This window comes from Notamacropus eugenii, chromosome 5 (genome assembly GCF_028372415.1).
Source record: "Notamacropus eugenii isolate mMacEug1 chromosome 5, mMacEug1.pri_v2, whole genome shotgun sequence".
Classification (NCBI taxonomy): Eukaryota; Metazoa; Chordata; class Mammalia; order Diprotodontia; family Macropodidae; genus Notamacropus; species Notamacropus eugenii.
The window spans coordinates 234,381,518-234,404,927 of NC_092876.1; the positions used below are offsets into that span (position 1 = coordinate 234,381,518).

Below are 23,410 nucleotides of genomic sequence, written 5' to 3' on the forward strand. Positions count from 1 at the left end.
CACTTTGATCACATGCTCCCTCTTAGCCTCTAGCCATACAGATGAATTAATGAGTCGATCAGCAAGCACTTATGAAATACCTCCTATGTGCTGGGCCTGGGATAGGGATACAAAGACAAAAATGAAACAATCCCTGCCTTCAAGAGGTTTACATACTAACAGGGAAGATAATGTAAAGATAATTACGCAGCCTTACTTGGCTTCTGTTCATTTCTCTGGATTATTTCCAGTTCTGTTAGGTCTTTGTCATTATCTTTTGGGTCTTGCATTTGGTAATGCAGGTCCAGGTGCACTGTGACTGTGCAAAGGGCATGTACTGATTGGATTTTAATCTTATTTATAATATTCTCCTTAATACTGCTCAGCGTTCTCTTAGCCTACTTGCCAGATCTTAAGCTCACATGTACAAGGAATAGCCTGCAATGTATCCAAGTATAAATAGAATTTTTTTCTCCCTATTTGCATTACTTTATACTTACTTATTTGAAAACTCACAGATCCTCTGCTATTCTTTGGGAGGAAATTAGCCACTCCAGTAAAAAAAATCAACAAAAACTATTCCTTGACTAGTAATAGGAGGCAGAAAGATTCAGTGGAAAGAACACTTGGTTTGGAATCCAAGGATTTGGCTTGGAATCCCAACTATTATTTACTACCTGTGGGACCCTGTAAGATATTTCCTCATCATCTATAGAGGGGGTTGGACAACCAATGTCAAAGATCCCTTCTTGTTTTAAACTGATGATCCTACGAGGAGAAGTCTTGTTAAATTTTGTTAGAAATCTAGTAAGAAATTTTCAGGTCACATTTTGGGTAAAATGAAGGTCTAGTCTTCAAAGCACTTATTACTACCTCCCTGGAAATGAACTATTTTTTTATCTTTGGAAGAATAAAGTATGGTAGGTTTTCACCATATTTTATGAATTGTATAAAGGACCTTGCATTTGTATGATTAGTCTGTCAATCAAATATTTATCAAATGCCTACAATACAGAGATTTATTTTTATCTGTGTGTATTGTATTTGTAGATATGTGCATATATTAACCTTTTTCAGGGCATATTCAAAGATTACCTACTATTCATGAGTATTCCGTAATATTAAAAAAATTGCAAGTCAATTAGAAAAATATTTGCAAACCTATAAAAATAAATGCATTTAATTGCCCCTCCTTGTATTAAAAAAATTATGAACTGGTGTGTGGCAAGGCAGTTTTTATTGCACAGGCCTTAAATGTAGTAATCCACTTACACAGATACTCATTATTTAGTTTTAATGAATCTTCTACTTGGCTTGCTCTCAAAAGGTCAGTTCAGAGGCAGTCTGAAAATATTTTATGATGATGTGAACTGTAGAATTTGGTACATAAATGGTTTTAATGCACCCAAAGCCTTCCTGACTTTTTACTTTGAGGGGCACTCAGCTTGTAAGCCTTCATCTAGTTCATTTTAATGTTTGCAGGTCACTGATAAATGGATAATGTCAAGATTGTGGAGGGCCTTAAAATGGGAAACATTCCATTTGGCAGCTCTGACATTTAGGAATTCTTCAGATGGACTCAGAAATGCCTACTGTTGAAACAATATGTCAGTGTCTCTAAGTTTTGGTCTTGCCTGTCTGTGTAGAAGTAGTATCAGTTAGAAGGAGAGAGTCACATAGTTGTGGGAGTTGTGCATGTGTGTATGTGTACATATGAGTGTTTTAATACAAAGAATTAATTATCATTATTGTTTTTAACACATGATATGGTATAAAGAGCATTGGCTGGAGTCATTGGACTGAGGTTTAAAAATCCCACTCCTGTGATGCTTACAACCTCTGATCTTGGCCAAGTTATTTGATCTCTCTGGTCCTCAGTTTCTTCATCTGTAAAATTAGGGGGTTAGAATAAATAGCTTCTGATGTCTCTTCCATAAAATCTGTGATTTTATCCCATAAGGACAATTGGGTCTAAAGGTGGTTCCCTACCCCCCCACCCCAAAAAGCCTCCTTTCCTGCAGTTACTTTACTTTCCCAGGTCTCAGTTTCTTTAAAATGAAGTGTTTGAATTCGTATTATCAGTGCCAGTAGCAATAGTAACTAATATTAATAAGAACAACATTATTAAACCTAACTTACCTCTGAACTGTTTCTCCTTCTGGTCATTTACCATGTATTGAGTAAATCCGAGCTAAGTTCTAGTAGTCAAAGAAACATAATAGAATAAATCTGCTTTTTGGGGGCAGGGTAGGTGGGAAATGTATCCTAAAGTCATATATATAAATGCTGCTTCAACCCTCATGTAAGTCTGGGTTCATATCCCATGCCTGGTGTTTATTATCTTATGTGACCTTGGGCAAATCAGTTTTTAAAATTGGACCACAGTTTTATCAGCTGTAAAATGAGGGGGGTTTTTGTACTCTGAGGTTTCTTCTAGCTCCAGTTCTATAATTCTGTATTTTAGAGGCTATATAAATGGAGATAAATATTGATTTGTAACATTAATATCTTTTAGCTCAGAATTACTGTGTAGGAAACTTGGTAATGGTGGCTTTTCATCCTTATAGGAATGTTACACTGACAAAAGGACCACGCAACAACCATCTTTTAATTTTTTTTAGAAGTCAATTTCATCATCAGAAGGCTACTTCATAACTAAATTTTTGTAAGAAAATGCAACCAGTATCACACTGTGGTGTTTTTTTAATGTTGTTTTGTTTTTCATCTTTTTTTAAAAAGCTCCCTGCTTGATAGCTTTAGGCAAGGGAAATCGTATTATTTCTACTTTTTGAAGAGAACTTTGACCCCCATTTCGTCCTAGAATTCTGTGATTTGCTGTAATCATGCCAGCCACAAACAGAAAATGGTGCTGTGCAATTTTGATTGTTCTTGAGTGCCCTCACGTGGCTGGAGTTGAAATTCATTTATAAATCATTGGATGTTGAATGTGTAAATAAATTGTTAGTAGGAAACAGGAAAAAATCACCTTTCCACATTGGGTAGCCAGGAAATTTTCCATCTTGGCAAATGGGAAAAAATGTTTTTCCACCAAAGTTCAAAAAAGAAGGGATTTTAAAAACTAAAAATATGCCTGTAGCAGATTATGCTTTGAGTCAATAAATATTTCATAGTGTCTGTTTACTTGTTGAATTTTCCTTAGCAATTGTGGGTACACTTGAAGCTGAAAGTCAGAGGAGGAAATCCGGATTATCATCAAGAGTTCATTTTCCAAATCAAGCTTCTGAACCTAAGTCTTCCCATACCTTGACTCTGAAGGGGCAGAAGCAAAAAATGTGCATGGAGAGAACACTTTGGCTGCAGGTAAGGGATTAAGAGGTTAAGCTTAGAGGGAGGGTCAAGATACTGCATGAGTATTATTCTTATTTGATTTGAGGGGTTTTATAGTGGTGTGTACAGATTTTTAGAAGTAGGAAAGTAGAATATTTAAATTCAAAATTAAATACTCCTCAGAAGTGTGTCAGAATGGTACTGTTTCCAGGCTGTAAGTTATCCTTATTCGATGGCTCTATTTTCCAGGAGAACATCAGAGATAAACTACGTCCCATTCCCATAACAGCTTCAGTGGAAATCCAAGAACCAAGTTCACGGCGGCGAGTGAATTCACTTCCAGAACTTCTTCCAATTCTGAATTCAAATGAACCCAAAACAGTGACCTCAGAGGTAGGTTTGCCTGACCCTCCATCAGATTTCAGAAGTTTTTTCCTACAGTGTTAAACAGTGTAATAAAATGTCTTCCTGAGGGGATAATTAGAACGTGTGATTAGGTTGAGAGGATGCTCTTTTGTATAAATTTGTTTTGTGACACATGCATGTATTACATATTCAGTATATGTTACATGTTACAGCCAATCATAATCTAGGGAAGTAATGATAGGAAAAAATAATCTCTGGTTATGCAGTACAAATAATTACCTACATTTCTTAGAATTTGGAAAAATCACCATCTCATTGATCTCTCAAACAAAAGTCACGTATATATATACACTTATTAATATATACTATTATATATTAATATATTATAATATTATATATTATATTACATTATATGTTATATAGCATATTATATTTATTATACATATTATATAATATATATTATATTTTATACATATATATTACACAATATATTTTATTAATATATTAATATTAATATATACTATTATATATTAATATATTATAATATTATATATTATATTACATTATATGTTATATAGCATATTATATTTATTATACATATTATATAATATATATTATATTTTATACACATATATTATATAATGTATTTTATTAATATATTAATATTAATATATACTATTATATTAATACGTATTAATATGTATTAATACGTATTAATATATATGTCAAGTATATATATACTTATTAATATTTATGTACATGTTACCTATATAGATTTACCCTAGCAGCTGACGTTTATTTTTCACTCTGATCTCTAATAATCTAGAGACTAACAAGGATCATAGATCCAGATATAGGTGTAAATATTGAAAGATACATTAATGTGTGTGTGTATACATGCATATATACTACATGTTTGTATACACATACATCTGTGTGTGTGTGTGTGTATATGTGTGTATTATGTGTGTATATGTATATATACACACATGCATACACTCTTGTTTCACATCATTGAAATGATAATTTCTTTCCTCTTCTCCTCTCCCCCCAAATTAGGAAGGCATGTAGGTAATTATTAGTAGTTTATAGGCTGAAATTATTTTTCTGTTGCAATTTTTTCATATTATAACCAGCTGAGTTTAATATTTCTTTACAGTATATAGTATATTTCTCCTGTTGCAGTAGTATTCTCATACCTAATTATACTCATTTCTACCTTTGAAAGTCATAAAGCTACTCTTGGTTGGTCTGGTTCTTAGAATCAAGGGGCGAGTCTTACTCAGAAAACGAAGTGATTGCTTTAAGCTGTGATCAGCAAGATGAAATGGACGCAGCATTAGATACTTAGTTACATTTTGTTAGAATCGGAGAAAGTTACAGTCTGAATTGCTAGAGATCCTGCACTAGGTTGGGAGTAGGACAGGTGGAAGGGTTAGGAATTGGTATTGCGCTGATTTAGAGAGGAGAGGATTCACTTATTTATAATTGTGTATCTTACTTGCTGTCAGTAGGCCAGCTTACATTCATGCTATACACAGTCCCCCTGTGATCTCTTCTAGTCTTGATGGATTTTTGGAGGCTACCTTCCCAGAGTGAATAGTAAAAGGTATAAGATTTTATGAAACCAGAGGCAGTTAAATCTAAACTTTGTAAAATACCTTAGTGTATATAACACTGCTTGAAATGGATATTTTTGTCATCTTTATAACCTCTTTCTAGCACATTTCTGCCTTCTGGAAGAAGCCTCAGTGAAGCATGGTGAAACAAAGAGGAAAAAAACATTTTTGTTGTTGTTTTTAGTTGTGTCTGATTCTCGTGACCCCATTTGGGGTTTTCTTAGAAAAGATACTAGAATGATTTGCCATTTTCTTCTCCAGCTCATTTTATAGATGGGGAAACTAAGGCAAACAGGGTGAAGTGACTTGCCAGGGGTCACACGGATAATAAGTGTCTGAAGCCAGATTAGAACTCAGGAAGATGAGTCTTCCTGACTCCAGGCTGACACACTATCCACTCTACCACAAGACAGCTTTGGCTATGATCTATTCTTATGTAATATAGTTATCAAAATGTTATTTACTACATCCTTCCAGACCCAAGTGGGAATTGGATATTTCACAAAGGGCTTGTATGCCTGTGGTTTCTTCAAAGGTGGAGGTTGTCATACCAGAAGGTGGATATTATTGAAGCCATTGATTTATTTAGCTTTCTGTGTTTTCCTGATGGATATTAACTTACTCATTTCTGGTTTTTCTCTAGGTCCAGTTCTTAAAAGAGGGATGCGGAAATGACAACATCTGTAATAGCAATCTGAAATTAAAGTACAGATTTTGTACACGAGATGGCAACCAAGACAAATTTTCTTATTTACCAATGTAAGAATCCCTTTTGTAGCATTAGCATAAACTGTTATCATTTGACAAGGACTGTTTTGATGAGGAAAGATTTCAAGTGTCTTGAGAATGATCGTGTTATCACTCTGTCTTTTTATAGTCACAATGGTGTCCCAGAACTTGTTCTCAAAGACCAGAAGGATATTGCTTTAGAAATAACAGTGACAAATAGCCCATCTGATCCCAGGAATCCTGCAAAAGATGGGGATGATGCCCATGAAGCCAAACTCGTTGCAACTTTTCCTGACACCTTAACTTATTCTGCATATAGAGAGTTGAAGGCTTATCCTGTGAGTATCCTTAAAGACAAAAAGGGAGAAAGAAAATGGGTGTGTGTATTTCATATGCACACATAAATCTTAAGCATTTGATATTTTGACCTTTTTTTTTTTTAACTTTCTTAGGAAAAACAGTTGAGTTGTGCAGCCAATATAAATGGTTCCCAAGTGGACTGTGAACTTGGAAATCCCTTTAAGAGAAATTCCAGTGTGGGTGCTAACTTTTTTTCATTTTAGTATTTTAAAATGTCATTAAGATTTTGATAGATTGGATTCATGTTAATTGGCATACACTTGTGTTTCTCTTTTCTAGGTTACTTTTTATTTGATTTTAAGTACCACAGAAGTCACCTTTGATAGCACAGACCTCGATGTGAATCTGAAGTTGGAAACGTAAGACTGCTTTTTTCCTCAGTATCTTCATGTAGCCTTGCACCATGAATGTGTAGGCCCCTATGAATTGCCTCTGATCTGACTCACGAAAGAAGTATAATTATAATGAAAAAACTGTTAAAATAAAACCTCATTGTTTCCTTTTCACTTCAGAACAAGCAATCAAGATAATTTGGCTTCAATTACAGCTAAAGCTAAAGTGGTTATTGAACTGCTTTTGTCGGTCTCTGGGTAAGTGTTTGTATTTAGCATAACAAATCAATGTTTGAAAGAACCATTTACAATCTTTACTGAAACCCAGTGTTTTTTAATTTAACAGAGTTGCTAAACCTTCCCAGGTGTACTTTGGAGGTACTGTTGTTGGTGAGCGAGCTATGAAATCTGAAGATGAGATTGGAAACTTAATAGAATATGAATTCAGGGTGAGTTAGAGCAAATGTGTGTAAGATATAGTGTTCACAAAAACAATTTCTTTTTTTTTAACTTGTCTTCCCATTGTCTACCAAATAAACTCCAGACTCCTTAGCCTGGCATTTAAGGCCCCTACAACCTGACCTGTCCATCCACATTTTACATGGTACTTATCACATACTCTATACACAATATACAACTCTATATATACAATAGAAGTGCAGTGCTGGCTGTTCAAATCCAACCTCTAATATTTCATATTCTCTGTTTGCCTCAATTTGCTGAATCACCAAATGGGGATAACAATAGCACCTATCTCAGAGAGTTGGTTTGAGGATCAAATGAGGTAGTATTTGTAAAACACTTAGCACAGTGTTTGGTGCACAGTAGGCGCTATATACGCTTGTTATTTTTGTTGTTGTTCAGTATTTCAATAGGGTCTCACCCCATTTGGGGTTTTCTTCACAGAGGTACTGGAGTGGTTTGCCACATCCTTCTGCAGCTCATTCCTCAGTTCAGGAACTCTGAGGCAACTTGGCACCTTGTAATTATTTATACTAATGAAAATTTAAAAAAAAATTTTTTTGGTTTTAGAAGGTAATATCTCTGTTTCTCTCAAATGGTTTATCTTCCTGTTTTTGTTTTACTTAAGAAATGTGAAACTGGGTTTATATTTTGTAAAACATACTGACCACAGTGGGAAAGGAGGTTTGGAACTGTGTTGCACAACACAGCAATGAAGTGATGAAAAATTCCCTCAGGACTAGCTAGCTACACACACACAGCAGATGATTAAATTGTCCAAATATCTGCTTGACTTTATCCATATGACATTGAATCTTTCTGTAAAGTCATACGTAGGTTTCCCTTTCCTGTGACTAAAAATCCTGAGCTCAGAAATATAGCAATTACATATACTAAAAGCCTGCTATGACACGCTTTGTCTGTCACAGAAGTGTCATTCCTGACCCGTGAGAGCCACCACACAAGGAGATTCCAATGGGTATCTTCACATAAGGAGATTCCAATGGGTATCTTCACATTTGAAGTTAATGGTGATGACCTGATTCCATAGACACGGATCAGGAGACAAGTGTGCTTTGCCCTTGTCCTCTGCATGAACAAACATGGCCCCAGAATCTGTGCTTCTGATGCCTCACTGCTCTCATTCCATTTTTACATCAAATACTCTTGACATTTTTCCAACTGTTCATGAGTGGTAACTGCTGCTATAGATTTGCATTAAGAGAATTTACTTTGAAATTATGCATTTTTATTTCCCAACAGGTAATTAATTTAGGAAAACCTCTTAAAAATCTTGGCACAGCATCTCTAAACATTCAGTGGCCCAAAGAAATAAGCAATGGCAAATGGCTGCTTTATTTGATGAAAATAGAATCTAAAGGATTGGAGCAAATAAACTGTGAGCCACAAGAGGAAATTAACTATCTGCGACTAAGGGTATGTTAGTGAGGTTTTTTTCAGCTTATAATGTATCTAATGTCGTTATGTCAGTGAAATGGGAGAGGATTGCTTTGATACATTAACCAAACTTTTTTGAGGAAATCAATAGAATGATAACCTTGCCTTTCCTCTTTCCTTATATTTTCCTTTTAGTTATAAGTTACTAAGGAAGAGTGAGAAATTTTCAGGTTGAATACCTAATTTCAAAGGCTAGAGCCACCTTTACTTAGTACTCATTCCAGGAAATGAAAACTTCTGAAATTTGATGGTCAATAATAGGATAATATCTATTGAGAGCTGAGAAGATTTGGGAGGCATGATACTATGGTTGGTATGGTATTATGGTACAGTGAAAATGCAGCTGACCTAGTAGTCAGAAGAGCCGTGTGTTCTAATCGTGCCTTTTGACACTGACTAGCTGTGTGACCATGAGCAAGTCACTTATCTTCTTATACGTCAGTTTCTTCATCAATAATATGGGGCCATGCTATTGGCAATCTTTCCCTCACAGGGTTATTATGAAGATCAGATGAGATAATGTGCAGAAAACCCTTTGCAAATCCTAATGGTGTTAAAAAAATGTCAGCAATTATAATGAATAATTCTCTAGTCATGCTAGAGACTTGGACAGGCAGTTTCAATTTTGCTTTGCTTTAACCATATAAGCCAGAGATGTTTTGTAGTACAGCTGTTGGGCATTGACAATGTCCTTCAGAATCAATCACAAGTGTAAAGGCTTTTTTGTTGTTCTGGACCTGTGAGAAGGTAGTATGTTGTGATATAGAGAGCTGGCCTTAGTGTCTAGAAGACCTGACTTCTAATTCTGCCTCTGAAATGTACTCTCTGTGTAACCCATAGCATCTCAGTGCCCCTGGACATCTCTTAAGTTTCCAAGGAGGTGCTAATCTACATTAATAGAAGAAATTTCCTCCCTGGGAGTTCCCTACACCAGTGTGGTGATGGGCTGTTTATGCCCTCACTGTTTCTTTGGAGAGCTTGTTCTTTTTTCCAGCATGTATTTATGTAAGCTAGGGATGATCTGACTAGTCTTAAAATCATTAAATGTTCAAAGTTTAGGTGACAAGAACTTTTGCTGGTTTTGTACATAAATTGTTGAGAAGGAATCTGTGTGTGACTGTAGCATAAAAATGTAGTTTTGAAATAATTTTGGGAGGGATGATAAGTAATTAGGTCCAGATTGTATGGGCAAAAACGAAAAGGAAGAACCACTTGATCGCTTGAGATCTTCCTGGTGAAATTTCTTCTCCTTCTCCTTCAGGAATCTCCTCACAACTCAAGAAAGAAACGAGAAATTGCAGAGAAACAAACTGATGATGGCAGAAAATTTTCTTTATTTGCAGAAAGAAAATATCAGACACTTGTAAGCGTTCTCTAAGAGATTTGGCAGATTATTAGCATTCTTTGGTACACTACATTTCAACTTTTCAATTTTAATTTCTTTCCAGAACTGTAGCACAAATGTTAACTGTGTGAACATAAAATGTCCCCTACACGGTTTGGACAGTAAGGCTTCTGTTATATTACGGTCAAGGCTGTGGAACGGTACATTCCTAGAGGTATGGCCTCATGATGGGACACTTGTTTGGAGAGAGACTTGCTTTCTCATATGGATCAATTGTTTCTTTGACATGTGTACTGTCTTTTCCCCAAAACAGGAATATTCCAAGCTGAACTATTTAGATATTCTTCTTCAGGCTTCCATTAATGTTACTGCTGCTGCAGAGAATATTAAGGTCCCAAATTCAGGCACTCAAGTGAGTAGTTTCAGAATCATTTTGATCTTTTTCTGGGCTAGTTGTCAGTGTTTTTCATAGAAGGGTAAACTTTTGTCTTTCATCATTCCTCTTTATACATCTACCCATTCCCTTAAAAAGATATATACATTCTAATAGAATCTTAGAGTCAGAATGAAACCTAGAAATAATCCAAGTATTTGTAGAATGACTTATAGAATAACTGAATTTCAGAGTTTAGAGGAGTTGCAAGGATTATCTGGGTCTGGTATTCTTAACATTTTTTATAGGTCATGGACCCCTTCTCAGAGTAAAGGTTTTAAATGCATCAAACTCAGAATTGCAAAGGAAACCCATTAAATTGAAATATTGTTGTACCAAGTTCATAGACCTCAGGTCAAATACGCCGATCTAGGCCCATCCTCTCATTTTTTTTTAAGATGACAGATCCAGAATCTCATAAATGTGAACATTACCTCCACTGGTGAATTTTGTAAGTCATTTTTTCTTTCTCATCTTATGTGATTCTTGTCCATTTTCTTCTATAGCACTGCTAAAAATCTCCAGATCTACCCAAACAATCTAGAGCCTTACTCTAGGTCTTTTAATATTTTATGAATGCAGGTATAACAGACTGCCCATCTGTTAACCCTTCCAATCTATACATAACTGGCTTCACTCCTTTTGCAGTTAGACAGGTCTTCAGTGACCTCTTTTAAGTGAAAATAATCCTCTCTTCTAGTCCTCTTGAGTGAAAGTTATCATTGTACTCTGTAGCTTAATTCCAGGTCAATACAATGTAACTTACTTAGAACCACCACACATCTTTCTTTTGACCTTTGGGGTAACCAAAGGGAGCATCTTGAGATCACTGATAGGGCTATGCAGTTTCCTAAATGAAGTATAGTCTTCTGTCCTATACCTGTTCTGTCTTGCACCCATGTCCTTATCTATCTGCTGTGTTAGTTTAAGGTACTTGCACTGTGATTGACTAACTCAGTGGGCTGCCAAAGCTATTATATGTTGTAATCTGGGCAGTAAGCATATTTATTCTTCATCTGCTTGACTATGTAGGGGCAACTAGGTGGTGCAGTGGAAAGAGCACCACTGCAGGAGTCAGAAGGACCTGAGTTCAAATCTCACCTCAGACACTTGGCACTCACTAGCTGTGTGACCTTGGGCAAGTCACTTAACCCCACTTGCCTCATCCCTGGGTCATCTCCAGTCATCCTGATGAATATCTGGTCACTGGATTCAGATGGCTCTGGAGGAGAAGTGAGACTGGTGACCTGCACAGCCCTCCCTCACTCAAAACAAAGTCAAATGCAAGTCATGTCATCATTTCTCTGATGGCATGGTCTTCTTCAGCAACGAAGGACAAACACACACTTGGCTGTGTGATTATTGGGCTCATCTTTTTTGAGAAGTGAAGTATCTCATTGAGCACAATTTCAAACATGAACAATAAGAGAACCTCAGTATCTCTAGGTAATCCCTCTTCCATTTTGACTACACACAGGACATTCCCCTAAACCAGGGCCAGACTTCGGCAAGCATATGCCTCTCTGTTTTCTGTCTTAATACTATCAGAGAATCATCAATTGAACTTATAACTGTGGTTTCATCTGTCAGGAAAGTGTTGCATGATTTTAACATTTGCATGCTAGAAACTTTGGAGAAGAATCTAAAAAGCTACATTTTACTCTACAGAGCCAAATGCTTTCTTGTGACCAATTTACAATAAGTACAGAAGTATCATGTCTTCACAAAATAGTTGAATCAAGTTGGGACTGTGACAATTTATTTGCTGTAGAAAATTGTATTTTAATGCCTCCAGTGACAGGAAGCTTATTACTACTCACAAGGAATCTTATTCCATTGTTGAATAGCTTTAATTATTATGAAATTCTTCCTTGTGTTGAACCTAGGTTGGTCTTTTTGTAACTTCTAACCAGGAATGTACTGGAATCAACTTGTATAGGCTTTCAAAAGCTGATTGTTAAATTTTCATTGTGAGTAATTTATACTTCAGAAATCAGCAAATGTTACAAATCAGGACGTGATTTATTATTTTGCTGATTTTTTTGGATTTAAGGTGATGAAGAAAGTGCTGATAATGCAGATGATCTTAAAATGGTGTTATATGTTTTTAGAGAGTTGATTGTTAAAGATTTACTAGCACAATATTGCTTCTATCCATCAATAATTTTTCTGCCTTCTATAGCAGAGGTTCCTCTATGCTTTTGGCAGTCAGATGAAGTCTTTGGATCCCTTTCCAGAATAATATTTTTAAATGTACAAAACAAAATCCATAGGAATATAAAGGAAACCAATTATATTGAAATAATTATCCAAATATGATAAGTTTTCAAGTTCATAGAATCCGTGACCTCTCTCTATAGTCCAGGTACTTCCGTTTAAGATCCTTCACTCTGGAGTAATACAAAACATGCTTCCTTCCTCATTCATGCAAATATTTGAAAACTGATAAGATTTCCTTTTTCTCAAAGGTAAATATTCCTAGTATTATTACTGATCAGTAATTCAGTTCAATAAGCATTTATTTAAAACTTGCTATGTATAGGCCATATGGATCTGGAGAGGGAGGAAATATTGTATTTTCCTTTGTTCTTGGAGAAGACCATGACATCAAGGTGATGACATGACTGGCATTCAACTTGGATTTGAGTGAGGGAAGGCTGTGCAAGGTCACCAGCCTCACTTTCTCCTCCAGAACCATCTGAGTCCAGTGTGTTGACCCTCACTGGGACAGTGTTATAAGAGAAAACAAACTTACCCAATGACGCATGAGTGCATTAGAGAAGGTATAAGTGTCACGTGAGGGACAGAGGGGAAGATCATCCTAATGGAGGAATGGGGGCATCAGGGAAAGCTTCATGGATGAGATAACATTTGATTTGGGCTTTAAAGGATGGTCAGGAGTTTATCAGGCAAGGGAGGTAAGGTAAGGTAAGGTAAGGATGCAGGTCAGTGTTGCTGATCAGATCTCAGATTTCCTCAGTTCTGGGAGTTCCTGAAGAGGAAGTTCTTTGACCAGGGCAGAATCACAATTTAAAATCTCAGTTTCCTGGACCATTGAGAGGTGAAATGAATTTTCCAGAATCATATAAGTGATTGGATGTGGTGGATGAGGGACTCGCATGTGCAGGGATCTTCCTGATTCCCTCCACCATGCTGCTTCCACCCAAAGAAAAGTATTTATGCATACCCACATCTCTCCTGACTTCCATGCCTTCCATCAGTCTTGGTGTCCCTCACTGCCACCTCTAAAATGTAGGAAAGCTTCTTGTCCATGTACATTCTTTCTGTCTAATTTAACAGTTCTTTCCTTTACTGAACTTTTGATTGGAAAAAAAAAAGAGCTTAATCATTGTGAACTTAAAGCTTTTTTAAGGCTGCCTATAGTGAAGAAAGCGAGATTGGAGAAGTAAACAAGAGTGGAATGTATTACACAGCTAATAGAGGGAAAAAAATTTCCCTTTAAAATTTCATAGATGGCCTTGCCTTAACTTCCTTTGGGGGCAAATCAGAGTGAGAATTGATCTCTCAAACTCTGGCTCTTTGCATTCCTTCACACAGCGTACACTCATCCTCACATGGTTTCTTCTGTCTCACAGGTCCGTGTTACAGTATTTCCTTCAAAGACAGTTGCCCAGTATTCTGGAGTGCCTTGGTGGATCATCCTTGTGGCTATCCTTGCTGGAATTTTGATGCTTGCTCTATTAGTATTTTTACTATGGAAGGTGGGTTTCATTTAGCATTTTTGTATGCATCTTATTTCATGTTTTAAAAACTACTGGCTTTTAAAAGAGTGAGACCAGCATGTTATAATTATCTGGATATTATGGAAAGTTTTGATGTATGAAGTTCAGCCACCTTAATGTATAGCCATAGAATACATAACTAAATGTTTTAGCAATACTAGATTCATCTTTCTGTTGTTTGAGACTGCAATGCTGTTCCTTTGGGAAAAAAACATCCTTAATTGCTGGCTACTGTAGTCTTGGCAAGTTTTAGCCAAGTCGCCCACCACTTTAATGTGAAATGACTATATGAGGTGAGCAAAACTTGGAATCAATTTGAAAAAAAGTACCACTTTTACTTTCTATTCTAAACATAAGCAAAGTCTACATGGAAAGTTTTAATTTTGTTTTAACTGGAAAAACACCTTCCCCTTCCCCTTTTCTGAAACCACTTTAGCACATTAAAACAAACATTTCCTCCATATAACATGTACTCATCCTCATATGATTTCCTATATATATGCTCTAAGAGGATTTATATGTTATGTATACATATCCTACATCTTATATGAGGATTATATTTATATGTATACATACTTCCTACATGTATCTTTTATGAGGAGTCTGCCTGCATATATATATATATATATATATATATATATATATATGCTGCTCTTCCTAGAGGTTACAACATACAGACACTATTTTGTGGCCTGGTTTTTATTATTACTGGTAATTCACAATTCTCTCACCTCATATTACAATATTATTGTTATTTAGTCATTGTCAGTTATGTTCAATTCTTCATGACCCCATTTTGGAGTTTTCTTGGCAAAGATACTAGACTATTTTGCCATTTCCTTCTTCAGCTCATTTTACAGTTGAGGAAACTGAGGCCAACAAGGTTAAGTGACTTGTCCAGGATCACATAGCTAGTAAGTGTCTGAAGTCATATTTGAACTCAGGTCTTTCAGACTTCGGTGCTCTGGCCATTGTGCTATCTAGCTACCCTCATTACAATAGAGAGTTACAAATTACAAATAGAGTTCAGAGTGTAATGGGCTATACAAAACACTATTTCACCTTTCTGCTATAATAAATGAGAACTATGCATCCTCCAACCTCTGCCACACTTGTTTCTTCCAAAGTGAAGTCATTCCTCAGACTTCTCCCAGAGGATGTGTTTGGAGTTCTTATTATCCCAAGAGCTTTTAATTCACAGTGAATCTTAGACAGAGCTTGACCTCCATTAGCCCAATGTAGACCTTCTACTGCTCAAGCATCAGGTTTATGTAATTGTGTTTTTCATAGTCTGGGACAAGTCTAACCAGTCCATGCCAAAATAAAATCAAGAAAAATGAAACCAAGAGAAAAGTGTTTTCGTGTTAGGGAGTGCCTAAGGATAGCTTTCAGATAGACTATCCTATCTAAAGATAGGCTATCTAAAAATTGGTGTCATGGAAAGGTACTTAAAAGACATGACTTCTAGCCCCAGCACACTCATCAACTAGATGTGTTGCTTTGGCTACATCATATAATCTCTCTTTGCCTGAGTTTTCTTATTTGAAATATGATAGGGTTTGATTGGATAATTTTTAAGATCACTCCCTGATCTGCCATTCTATAACTCTTTTCTTTTAAATTTTTGTACAGAATACACATGTGACTAAGACTCATTATTTTATGGTTACTTCCATCATACTAAGGCCTTGATTTTCCTCCATTTGGATCCCCCAGACATGTGAATTCTTGGTGTGGGGAACATTCCTCCACCAATTCAGATCAGCAACTCATATTTACTCACAGTGTTAGAGAATTGCTTGGGGCATTGGAAGATTAAGTGACTTGCCCATGATCATAGAACTAGTATTTGTCATAATCAGGACTTCCTGACTCCAAGGGTGGCATTCTATCCACTAAGCTAGTGGTGTCAAACTCAGATAGAAAAGGGTTGGATCTGTGTATTGACTATTTAGAAAACCACAAATTAACATTATATATGTTGTATTTTTATTTATGTTGTTAAGCATTCCCCAGTTACATTTTAATCTTGTTTGGGCTTTGCTCTCAAGAGTTTGACCCTTCTGCCTTAGATCACACTGTCTCTTGATTAGCATGGATAATTGAGAGATCAGTAGGTGGTTTCACAAGCAAGCATACATTTCCCAATATCAACTAGGTATATCTTTTCCTTCATAACATTTGTCAGCATAAGAAGTTGAATTCGCCAAAGGTCACAGATCCATCAGGCCAAGCTATATTTCAAAGTATAATTTCAAGACCTTATGAACTGAGTATAAGTAAATAGACCAAGTTCTCCAGTTATATGAAGGAAATTACAGTGGAAAGTGGGATAATGCTTTTATACTCATTTAGAATGACCTAACCTAATTCACTTAAGTTTCTACCATTTGAGGGTTTCATGTTCATTCCAGAATTTGTGAAAATGACAGCAATCATTCTTTCACTGTGCTGTCTTCAAATTTGTATTGTAATTCACTCCATAAATCCCTAGGCCTCGAGTAGATGATGGTATTTGTTCTGCAGAATTTATTGTGAAAGGAGAAAAAAAAAACCTCAGAAACTCTTTTCCTAGGATTTGCGCTGTCTCACTTAAGAGAATTCATTTCCTAACTTGTCTGAACAAACAGCATAGGTCAGCCTTTTGACCTTCTGCAAAAGGGCACAATGCACCTTCTAGATGAAACCAAAGCCACAGCTTGGCATGTTTAAGCCTTTCGTTTGGAGAAAATGCATACCTTGACATTTTTCTTCTGAATAAATGAAATCCATTCCCTTCTGATAGGTTAACCCATCTTGGTTCTTTAGTTGTTGGAGTCATAAAGCAAAATCAGCAGAAGAGATAATATGTCCTGGAGGGATTAGGTTGAATGTTACCCCAAATATTTAGTGTGTTGTCTTACCTACTTGCCACTGAAATTGGTATCTTTGTAAATGGGCTATAAAAGTAATGGATCAAGTGCTGAGTTTTCTTTTGTTTGGCTATTGTACATCAACCTGTGAAATTGACTAAGTACCTTGCTTCCTTATAGTGTGGTTTCTTCAAGAGAAATAAGAAAGATCATTTTGATGCCACATATCACAAGGCTGAGATCCATGCTCAGCCATCTGATAAAGAGAGGCTTACTTCTGATGCATAGTATTGAGCTACTTCTGTAATTGGTAATTGATGAATGTTTTTTCATTGCTAGCTATGGGACCCGCTGTGGTTGTGGTGGCTAATGTTATGGGAAAGAGCTTGCTGCATTCGTTTCATTAACACATGAGTTTCCATGTATCATCATGTGCTTGCTTGCTTCTGTTTATTTGCATTATTTGCATTTGAATGCTCACATGCTTTTAAAAAAAATTATAGGAAAAATCCTTCAACTACAAGTATGATTTCCCCTCCCCTTTTATTCCAATACAAGCTAAAACAGTAGCAAAAATTTGAATCCTTATATACTCTTAAACAAAGAATACTCAAATCTCTATAACTTTTATAACTTGCTTCTGTGTGTATATATATGTGTGTGTGTATGTGCACACATGCATACATACATATGTACTCACTATTAGATGGTGAGCAAAATTGGAGATTTTAAACACATAAGAAATTGCTACTGATTTTTTTTTGTTAATCATGAAATTGTCTGTTGGCTGTTTTATTAACCTTTGTTGCATGCTGAAAACATTATTTCTCTTGATGAAAAGGGTTTTTCATCATTTTAATTTTACCTTATTTTTTCATCATTATCATTTTAATCTACTTACATTAAGTGGAGGGGGGATTGACAGTTGGAATAATTTTGTTGTTCAGAAATCTTGTGCTGCTAAGATCAAGAGATGCAGCCTTGCTTTGCTGCAAACACAAGACAGGCCGAAGCCCATTTCAGCTACATTACTACCAAAATTTCTCTAATTAGGATTTCAAACTCTACGCACTAGTGAAATAGTAAAAGATACAAAGAAATTTAAGTTTAACAAAGTAATTTAGACAGTCCACTGAGTTTATTGTAGTGCACTTGGACCTCTATGTACTCTTTTTAGAGGTTTCACTGAAGTTTTTGGATTTCCTTTTACTTTTCTTATTTGTAGACCCATGAGAGAAGTTGAGTGTTTCCCTTTCTCTCTCTCTCTTTTTTTTTTTTTTTTGGATATCTTGGTAAACAGGGAAAGGATGACGTTTTCCCAACTTCCTGTTCCTTTCCATGGCTCAGTTTGCTACCCCATGCAAATTTCAATAGCGTAGTACTTCTCTCATGCCATTGAATGTGATTTAATCACTGCATTGTTTAAATGGGGTAATAGCTGTGTTTTATGGTGGGTAGATACCACTGTGATGTGGTCTGAAATTATAAATCATGAAAAAAATGTGGTCAGTATAGAAGTAGCCTTGAGACAAAAGCTCTCATACCATTTTTTTCCTGTTGCCATATTAATACTTAATGCATTTTTTACCATGGTATTTTAATACTACTATAATACCATTCAACATAAGCATTCTGTTCCTGTAGGTAGTTGCATAATAAACAGTCTAATCTTTCATTCTAAATATGCTCATCATCCATCATCTAGCTGCATTTCTAAATTGGAAGACTCTTCCTTTACTACCACACTGCATTCCAAACAGTTTTTGATTCCGAAATAACCTAGAAAATTTCCATTCAGATTGCGTCATCTTTCAACAGAGCAGGGTAGATACAGCTAAAGTGTTTAATTCATATAGCACTTTCAATGGAAAAGGCATCTTGTATTTTCCAAGAAAAACAAGAAGCCATTCTCGTTGGTGTTGTGAGTCCCATGGCAGCTCAAACAAACAAAAGGTTTAGGCAGTGTGTAATTCAGTTTAATGCTAGCACACGTTTACTTCATTATTTGTAAAGAAAAGGATTAACTTGTAAAGAGGTCAACATGTCCCATGCAACTGAGATGACATATAGCTCCTAGGAGATATGATAAAGCAATGAAGCTTTAAACAGGAAGCATAGGTAAGGTTTTTAAATATGCCAGTTACACCATACTGGTATATTCAAGTACTGTCTTGCAAAATGTTTGTGACTTAACATCAGTTTGTTTTGGCAAGGAAACCTTTTCTCTTTTTTTTTTTTCAGGCTTGATTTAGCTCCTAATCTATTTCCAAAATGTCCTTTATGCTGAAACGACTCCCCTAGTGTGATTTTAAAATGAGCTATAATTCAAATGTAATATTGTGATTATTTGTTAAATTGTAGAAGCATTTTCCCAGTAACTCTTAAATTGTTAGAACAGAGATGGGTTTCACTGTTGTAAAAAAAAGAATTTTTAATCTAAAGTCAACAGGTGAAAATGGACTTGGCCTCCAGTTGCAAAAGCTCTTCTTCTGTATTCTCACTCTATCACTCTCCCTTTCTCCAACCTCGGCCATTTTTCTTTTCAGTCATATGTGTTCCTTTCTTAAGGAAAATTATTTCTTTTCTCCCAAATGTGGGCATTACTTTAAAAGAAAAAAAAACTTAGCTATTCCTGCTTAGTACATTTTTTCTTTTTTGCATTTTATAACTGAATATTTTTGTTCCCTTTTTCTGCCTCTAGTGTGGATTCTTTAAGCGCTCCAGGTACGATGACAGCGTTCCCCGATACCATGCTGTAAGAATCCGGAAAGAGGAACGACAGATCAAAGATGAGAAATATAATGATGGCCTGGAAAAAAAACAGTGGATCACAAAATGGAATGAAGATGAAAGCTACTCCTAGGGGGAAAAACAACACACTCTCCAGACTGTTCTCTTGTTTTCCAACTCAGACATTTAAATGGATTTTAAAAGTTCCTTTGGTAACTGAGGATTGGTTTCAGACTTACTACAGACAGTATGGACCTACAGTTTTAAACTGTGGATATTGTTACGTATCCCAAGGCTTTTATTTTGCACAGCTAAATTCGAGATGGACAGAACTGATTTTTTTTTTTAAACTGCCTTAATTTAAATATCCAGATTGCTTTTCATGTTGGTGTGACTGACCTAACATGAGAAAGATTGTGCTGGGTTGTACCTCCTGTGAAATCTTCCCATTAGTATATTAGAAAGAAAGCCACCATCCTCAGTCGTGCTGATATCTACTGGTGTGTAGTAAGTTTCATAATACTAGCATTGCCTTTCCAAACATTTTTTCCACTAGAATTGGAGAACTTTAAATCAACCATGATTTAAGCTAAAGTACTGTCTTCAAGCAAATGTGCAATAGAAGATGATGCTGCCATCCGATCATCTTGTTTTTCACCTCAGATTTGTGTGAATACTGTTCACACCAAAATACATAGGTTATCATCTTCTTTTTTGACTAACACATGCACGCGCACACACACACACAAACACACACACACACACCAGGCTTGAATACTAGTTCTATTTTTTTGTATATATTTTAGCCCTGGTATTTATTTTTCTCATAAATGGTTTTGCCTTTCACTAACACATAGGCCAAAGACTATCTATCCAATTTACCTTTCTTTGATTCGTTTAGGTGATCATTGTTAGTACCTAGGTGGTTAGTGGTTTTGACCTAAATCTTCCACTTCAAAAAGAAAATAATAATTCTTTATAAATATACCAGAGATATTTTTTTAATAACTTAAAACTTAACTATATTGTAGCATCTTCCCCTCTTTTCTCTTCCCATTCTCATTCTTCCTAAACTCCATCTAGATCTGGGTTTGGTTAAGAGATAGGACTTAACTCTTAAGATTAAGATTGTCCTTACTGAACAGTAAGAATCCTTTTTTTCTTTTTCTTTTTTTTGTTTTGGGGGCATTTTGTTTTCCCTCCAGCAACTATTTGCAGAACATCACACACATGCTTTAAGGAAGTCTTGGAGGAAATGGACCTGTTTGTCTCTCTTCCTCACTCCTCCAGATGCTCTCTATTAATAGCACTTGGAAAAAGCCTAGGTGCATATGGTGGATCTGAACTGATCCAATTTGAGACTACTGAATGATGCTCTAATGTCAAAACAGTGATTTTATTTTTCAGGCACAATAGCATGACTTTTAATTTTTGGGTTACTATTAGAGCCACCAAAAGAGTGCATTGATGTTTTTTCTCCAACTTACGTTCCCTGAGTGACTTTGTGATTATTAAAATAAGAACTTTACAATGCCTTCAAATTGCTTATTGCATTCTGCTGACATAATAGGGCAACTGCTGTGTTACATACATTGATTGTATCTTGAATAGAAATGGACATCATAAAATAGTTTATCTAACTATCATGTTCCAAAATATTAAGTTATATAGGGAGGGAAAGGAGGAAGGTGCTAATTAGTTTGAAACTAGTATAAGAAATTTCCAAAAGTACCAAATACCAAATGTGTACTTTCATTGGTTTGGGGTATTTTTTTTTTCCTTTTCAGGAACTACATGCCATTAAAATCCTTATGCATTTCAAAGGTCTTCATTCATAGAGACATTTACACAAATTGTATTTTGTTTACAATTTTAGTCTCAAAAAACTAGGTAGCATCAGTGTTTAAAAATTCACTTTCTTGTCTGGATAACTCAAGATCCTAATGTACTGGCTTTATAAGCTGCTAAGAGGCTGCTTATGTTGGCATTGTTTGTAGACCTTTGCTATAAAAAAATGAATGTCCTGAAGTTGGTGTAGTTTTCAACAACACAAAAAGCAAGAATGTTGTTGCAGTGTTAAATTTAGAATTATGCAAAATGTCATCTCAAGTCAAGTCACTGGTCTGTTTGCATTTGATAAATTTTTATAGTAACTAACGTTGTGAAATCATTCCAAGATGAGAACGTACCTGTGGATATTTGTATAAAAGTGTGAAATAAAATTTTTTTATAAAGTACTTATTGTTTAGTCGCTGTCATGAGGCCCACTTTAGTATTGTAACATAGCAAACATCTGTGAGAGAGTCCTAATTGCCATACTTTCTCTCTACTTGAAACCAGCTATTTCTAGGTCTTATATAAGACTTATGAAATAGCATGAGTTATTTAATTACTTTTAATGTACAAAATCATCTGAAAGTTGTCCAAATACAATTTTGACTAGTTTTTAATGTAAATGAGTAAACAAACACTCAAAGAAAAGGCTATATAAAATTTGTGATTAATAAGAAAATTTGGATAGTTTAAACAGCTTTTTTAAAATTGACAATGGTATACCTATTTTATGTGAGTCTATGCAAATGAAGGAGGCAATCCTGTTTTTTTTCCCCTGGCCTACACTATCTGCCAGGTCCTTAGTATATTCTAAGTCTGACAGTTATTACTTGGGCCCCAGTTTCCTCACATGTAATATGAAGATGTTGCACCAGAAAACCTCAAAGATTTGTCCAAGCTCTAAATCTACGATTCTGTGTCCACGTTAATTTTGGACAATGATGAGATAGTGTTTTTACCAGCTTGAAAAGGTGAAGTTATTTGAAGTAATCAAGAAGGCATTTCTCCTTTGGTTGTTGATAAATTTTAGAATGGTTTTCTTTCTTAGTGAATGAAAAGCCTAAGAGATTACGTACATAGAAGAACATCTGCAGAATGGATGCTAATTCTGGGCCATGTTGTGTAATAGAAAAAAGACTGGACTTGGAGTCAAAACACCTGAGTCCTTGTTCTAATACTACTTATTATGTCATTGTCATTTAACCTCAGTCTCAATTTGTCCATCTCTAATATGGGGCAGCTAGGTGGTGCAGTGGATAGAGTGCTGGGCCTGGAGTCGAGAAGACCTGAATTCAAATCCAGCCTTGGACATTTCCTAGCTGCGTAATCCCAGGCAAGTCATTTGACCCCTGTTTCTTCATCTGTAAAATAAGCTGGAGAAGGAAATGGCAAACTACTCTATTATCTTTGTCAAGAACACTTCAAATGGGGCCACAAAGAGTTGGACATGACTAAACAACAAAATGGGAATAATTATGATAATCAAGTAATTTACTTCACTCATTAAACTACCGGACACATTGATGGATGTACTGGAAGATACAGACAGACTAAAGTCATGTAGACATAGCTATAAACCATATTCTAAACTGACTTGAACATAGTTGTGTTGCTGTCTACATCTCTGAAGAGAGGACCCAAATCCGTCACAGATGTGCCAAAGAATTGAAGTGGAGCCCAAGCTGTTTGGCCAGTATTGTAGGCCTTGATACTTTAAAAAACAAATGGCCTTAGCCAAAATAAGCAAGAATATCATTGCATCATTTATTTTAGAATTATTTAAAATGTCCTATCAAGTCAAGTCAGGATTATACAGATCCAACGAGATAATATATGTTAAAAAGCACTTTGGTAGGCTGTAGGGTTTTATATAAATGTAAG

At 35.6% G+C, this 23,410-nt stretch overlaps 1 protein-coding gene across 5 annotated transcripts in view; it reads left to right on the forward strand.

Moving 5' to 3' along the window:
• The window catches only part of ITGA6 (integrin subunit alpha 6), a 111,159-nt gene extending 89,226 nt beyond the window's left edge, over positions 1-21,933 (forward strand). For 4 of the 5 annotated variants that reach the window (XM_072612330.1, XM_072612328.1, XM_072612332.1 and 1 more), the window contains 14 exons: positions 3,140-3,300; positions 3,517-3,660; positions 5,896-6,011; positions 6,130-6,319; positions 6,434-6,517; positions 6,621-6,700; positions 6,854-6,931; positions 7,020-7,122; positions 8,399-8,572; positions 9,855-9,956; positions 10,042-10,152; positions 10,252-10,350; positions 13,968-14,093; positions 19,668-21,933. In XM_072612330.1, the coding sequence (XP_072468431.1) occupies positions 3,140-3,300; positions 3,517-3,660; positions 5,896-6,011; positions 6,130-6,319; positions 6,434-6,517; positions 6,621-6,700; positions 6,854-6,931; positions 7,020-7,122; positions 8,399-8,572; positions 9,855-9,956; positions 10,042-10,152; positions 10,252-10,350; positions 13,968-14,093; positions 19,668-19,829 (1,730 nt within the window). In that variant the 3' untranslated portion in view covers positions 19,830-21,933. Of the gene's footprint in view, positions 1-3,139; positions 3,301-3,516; positions 3,661-5,895; positions 6,012-6,129; positions 6,320-6,433; positions 6,518-6,620; positions 6,701-6,853; positions 6,932-7,019; positions 7,123-8,398; positions 8,573-9,854; positions 9,957-10,041; positions 10,153-10,251; positions 10,351-13,967; positions 14,094-17,146; positions 17,277-19,667 lie in introns of all 5 variants that reach the window. The other variant, XM_072612329.1, reaches the window with a different exon arrangement.
• The last annotated feature ends 1,477 nt before the right edge of the window (positions 21,934-23,410 follow it).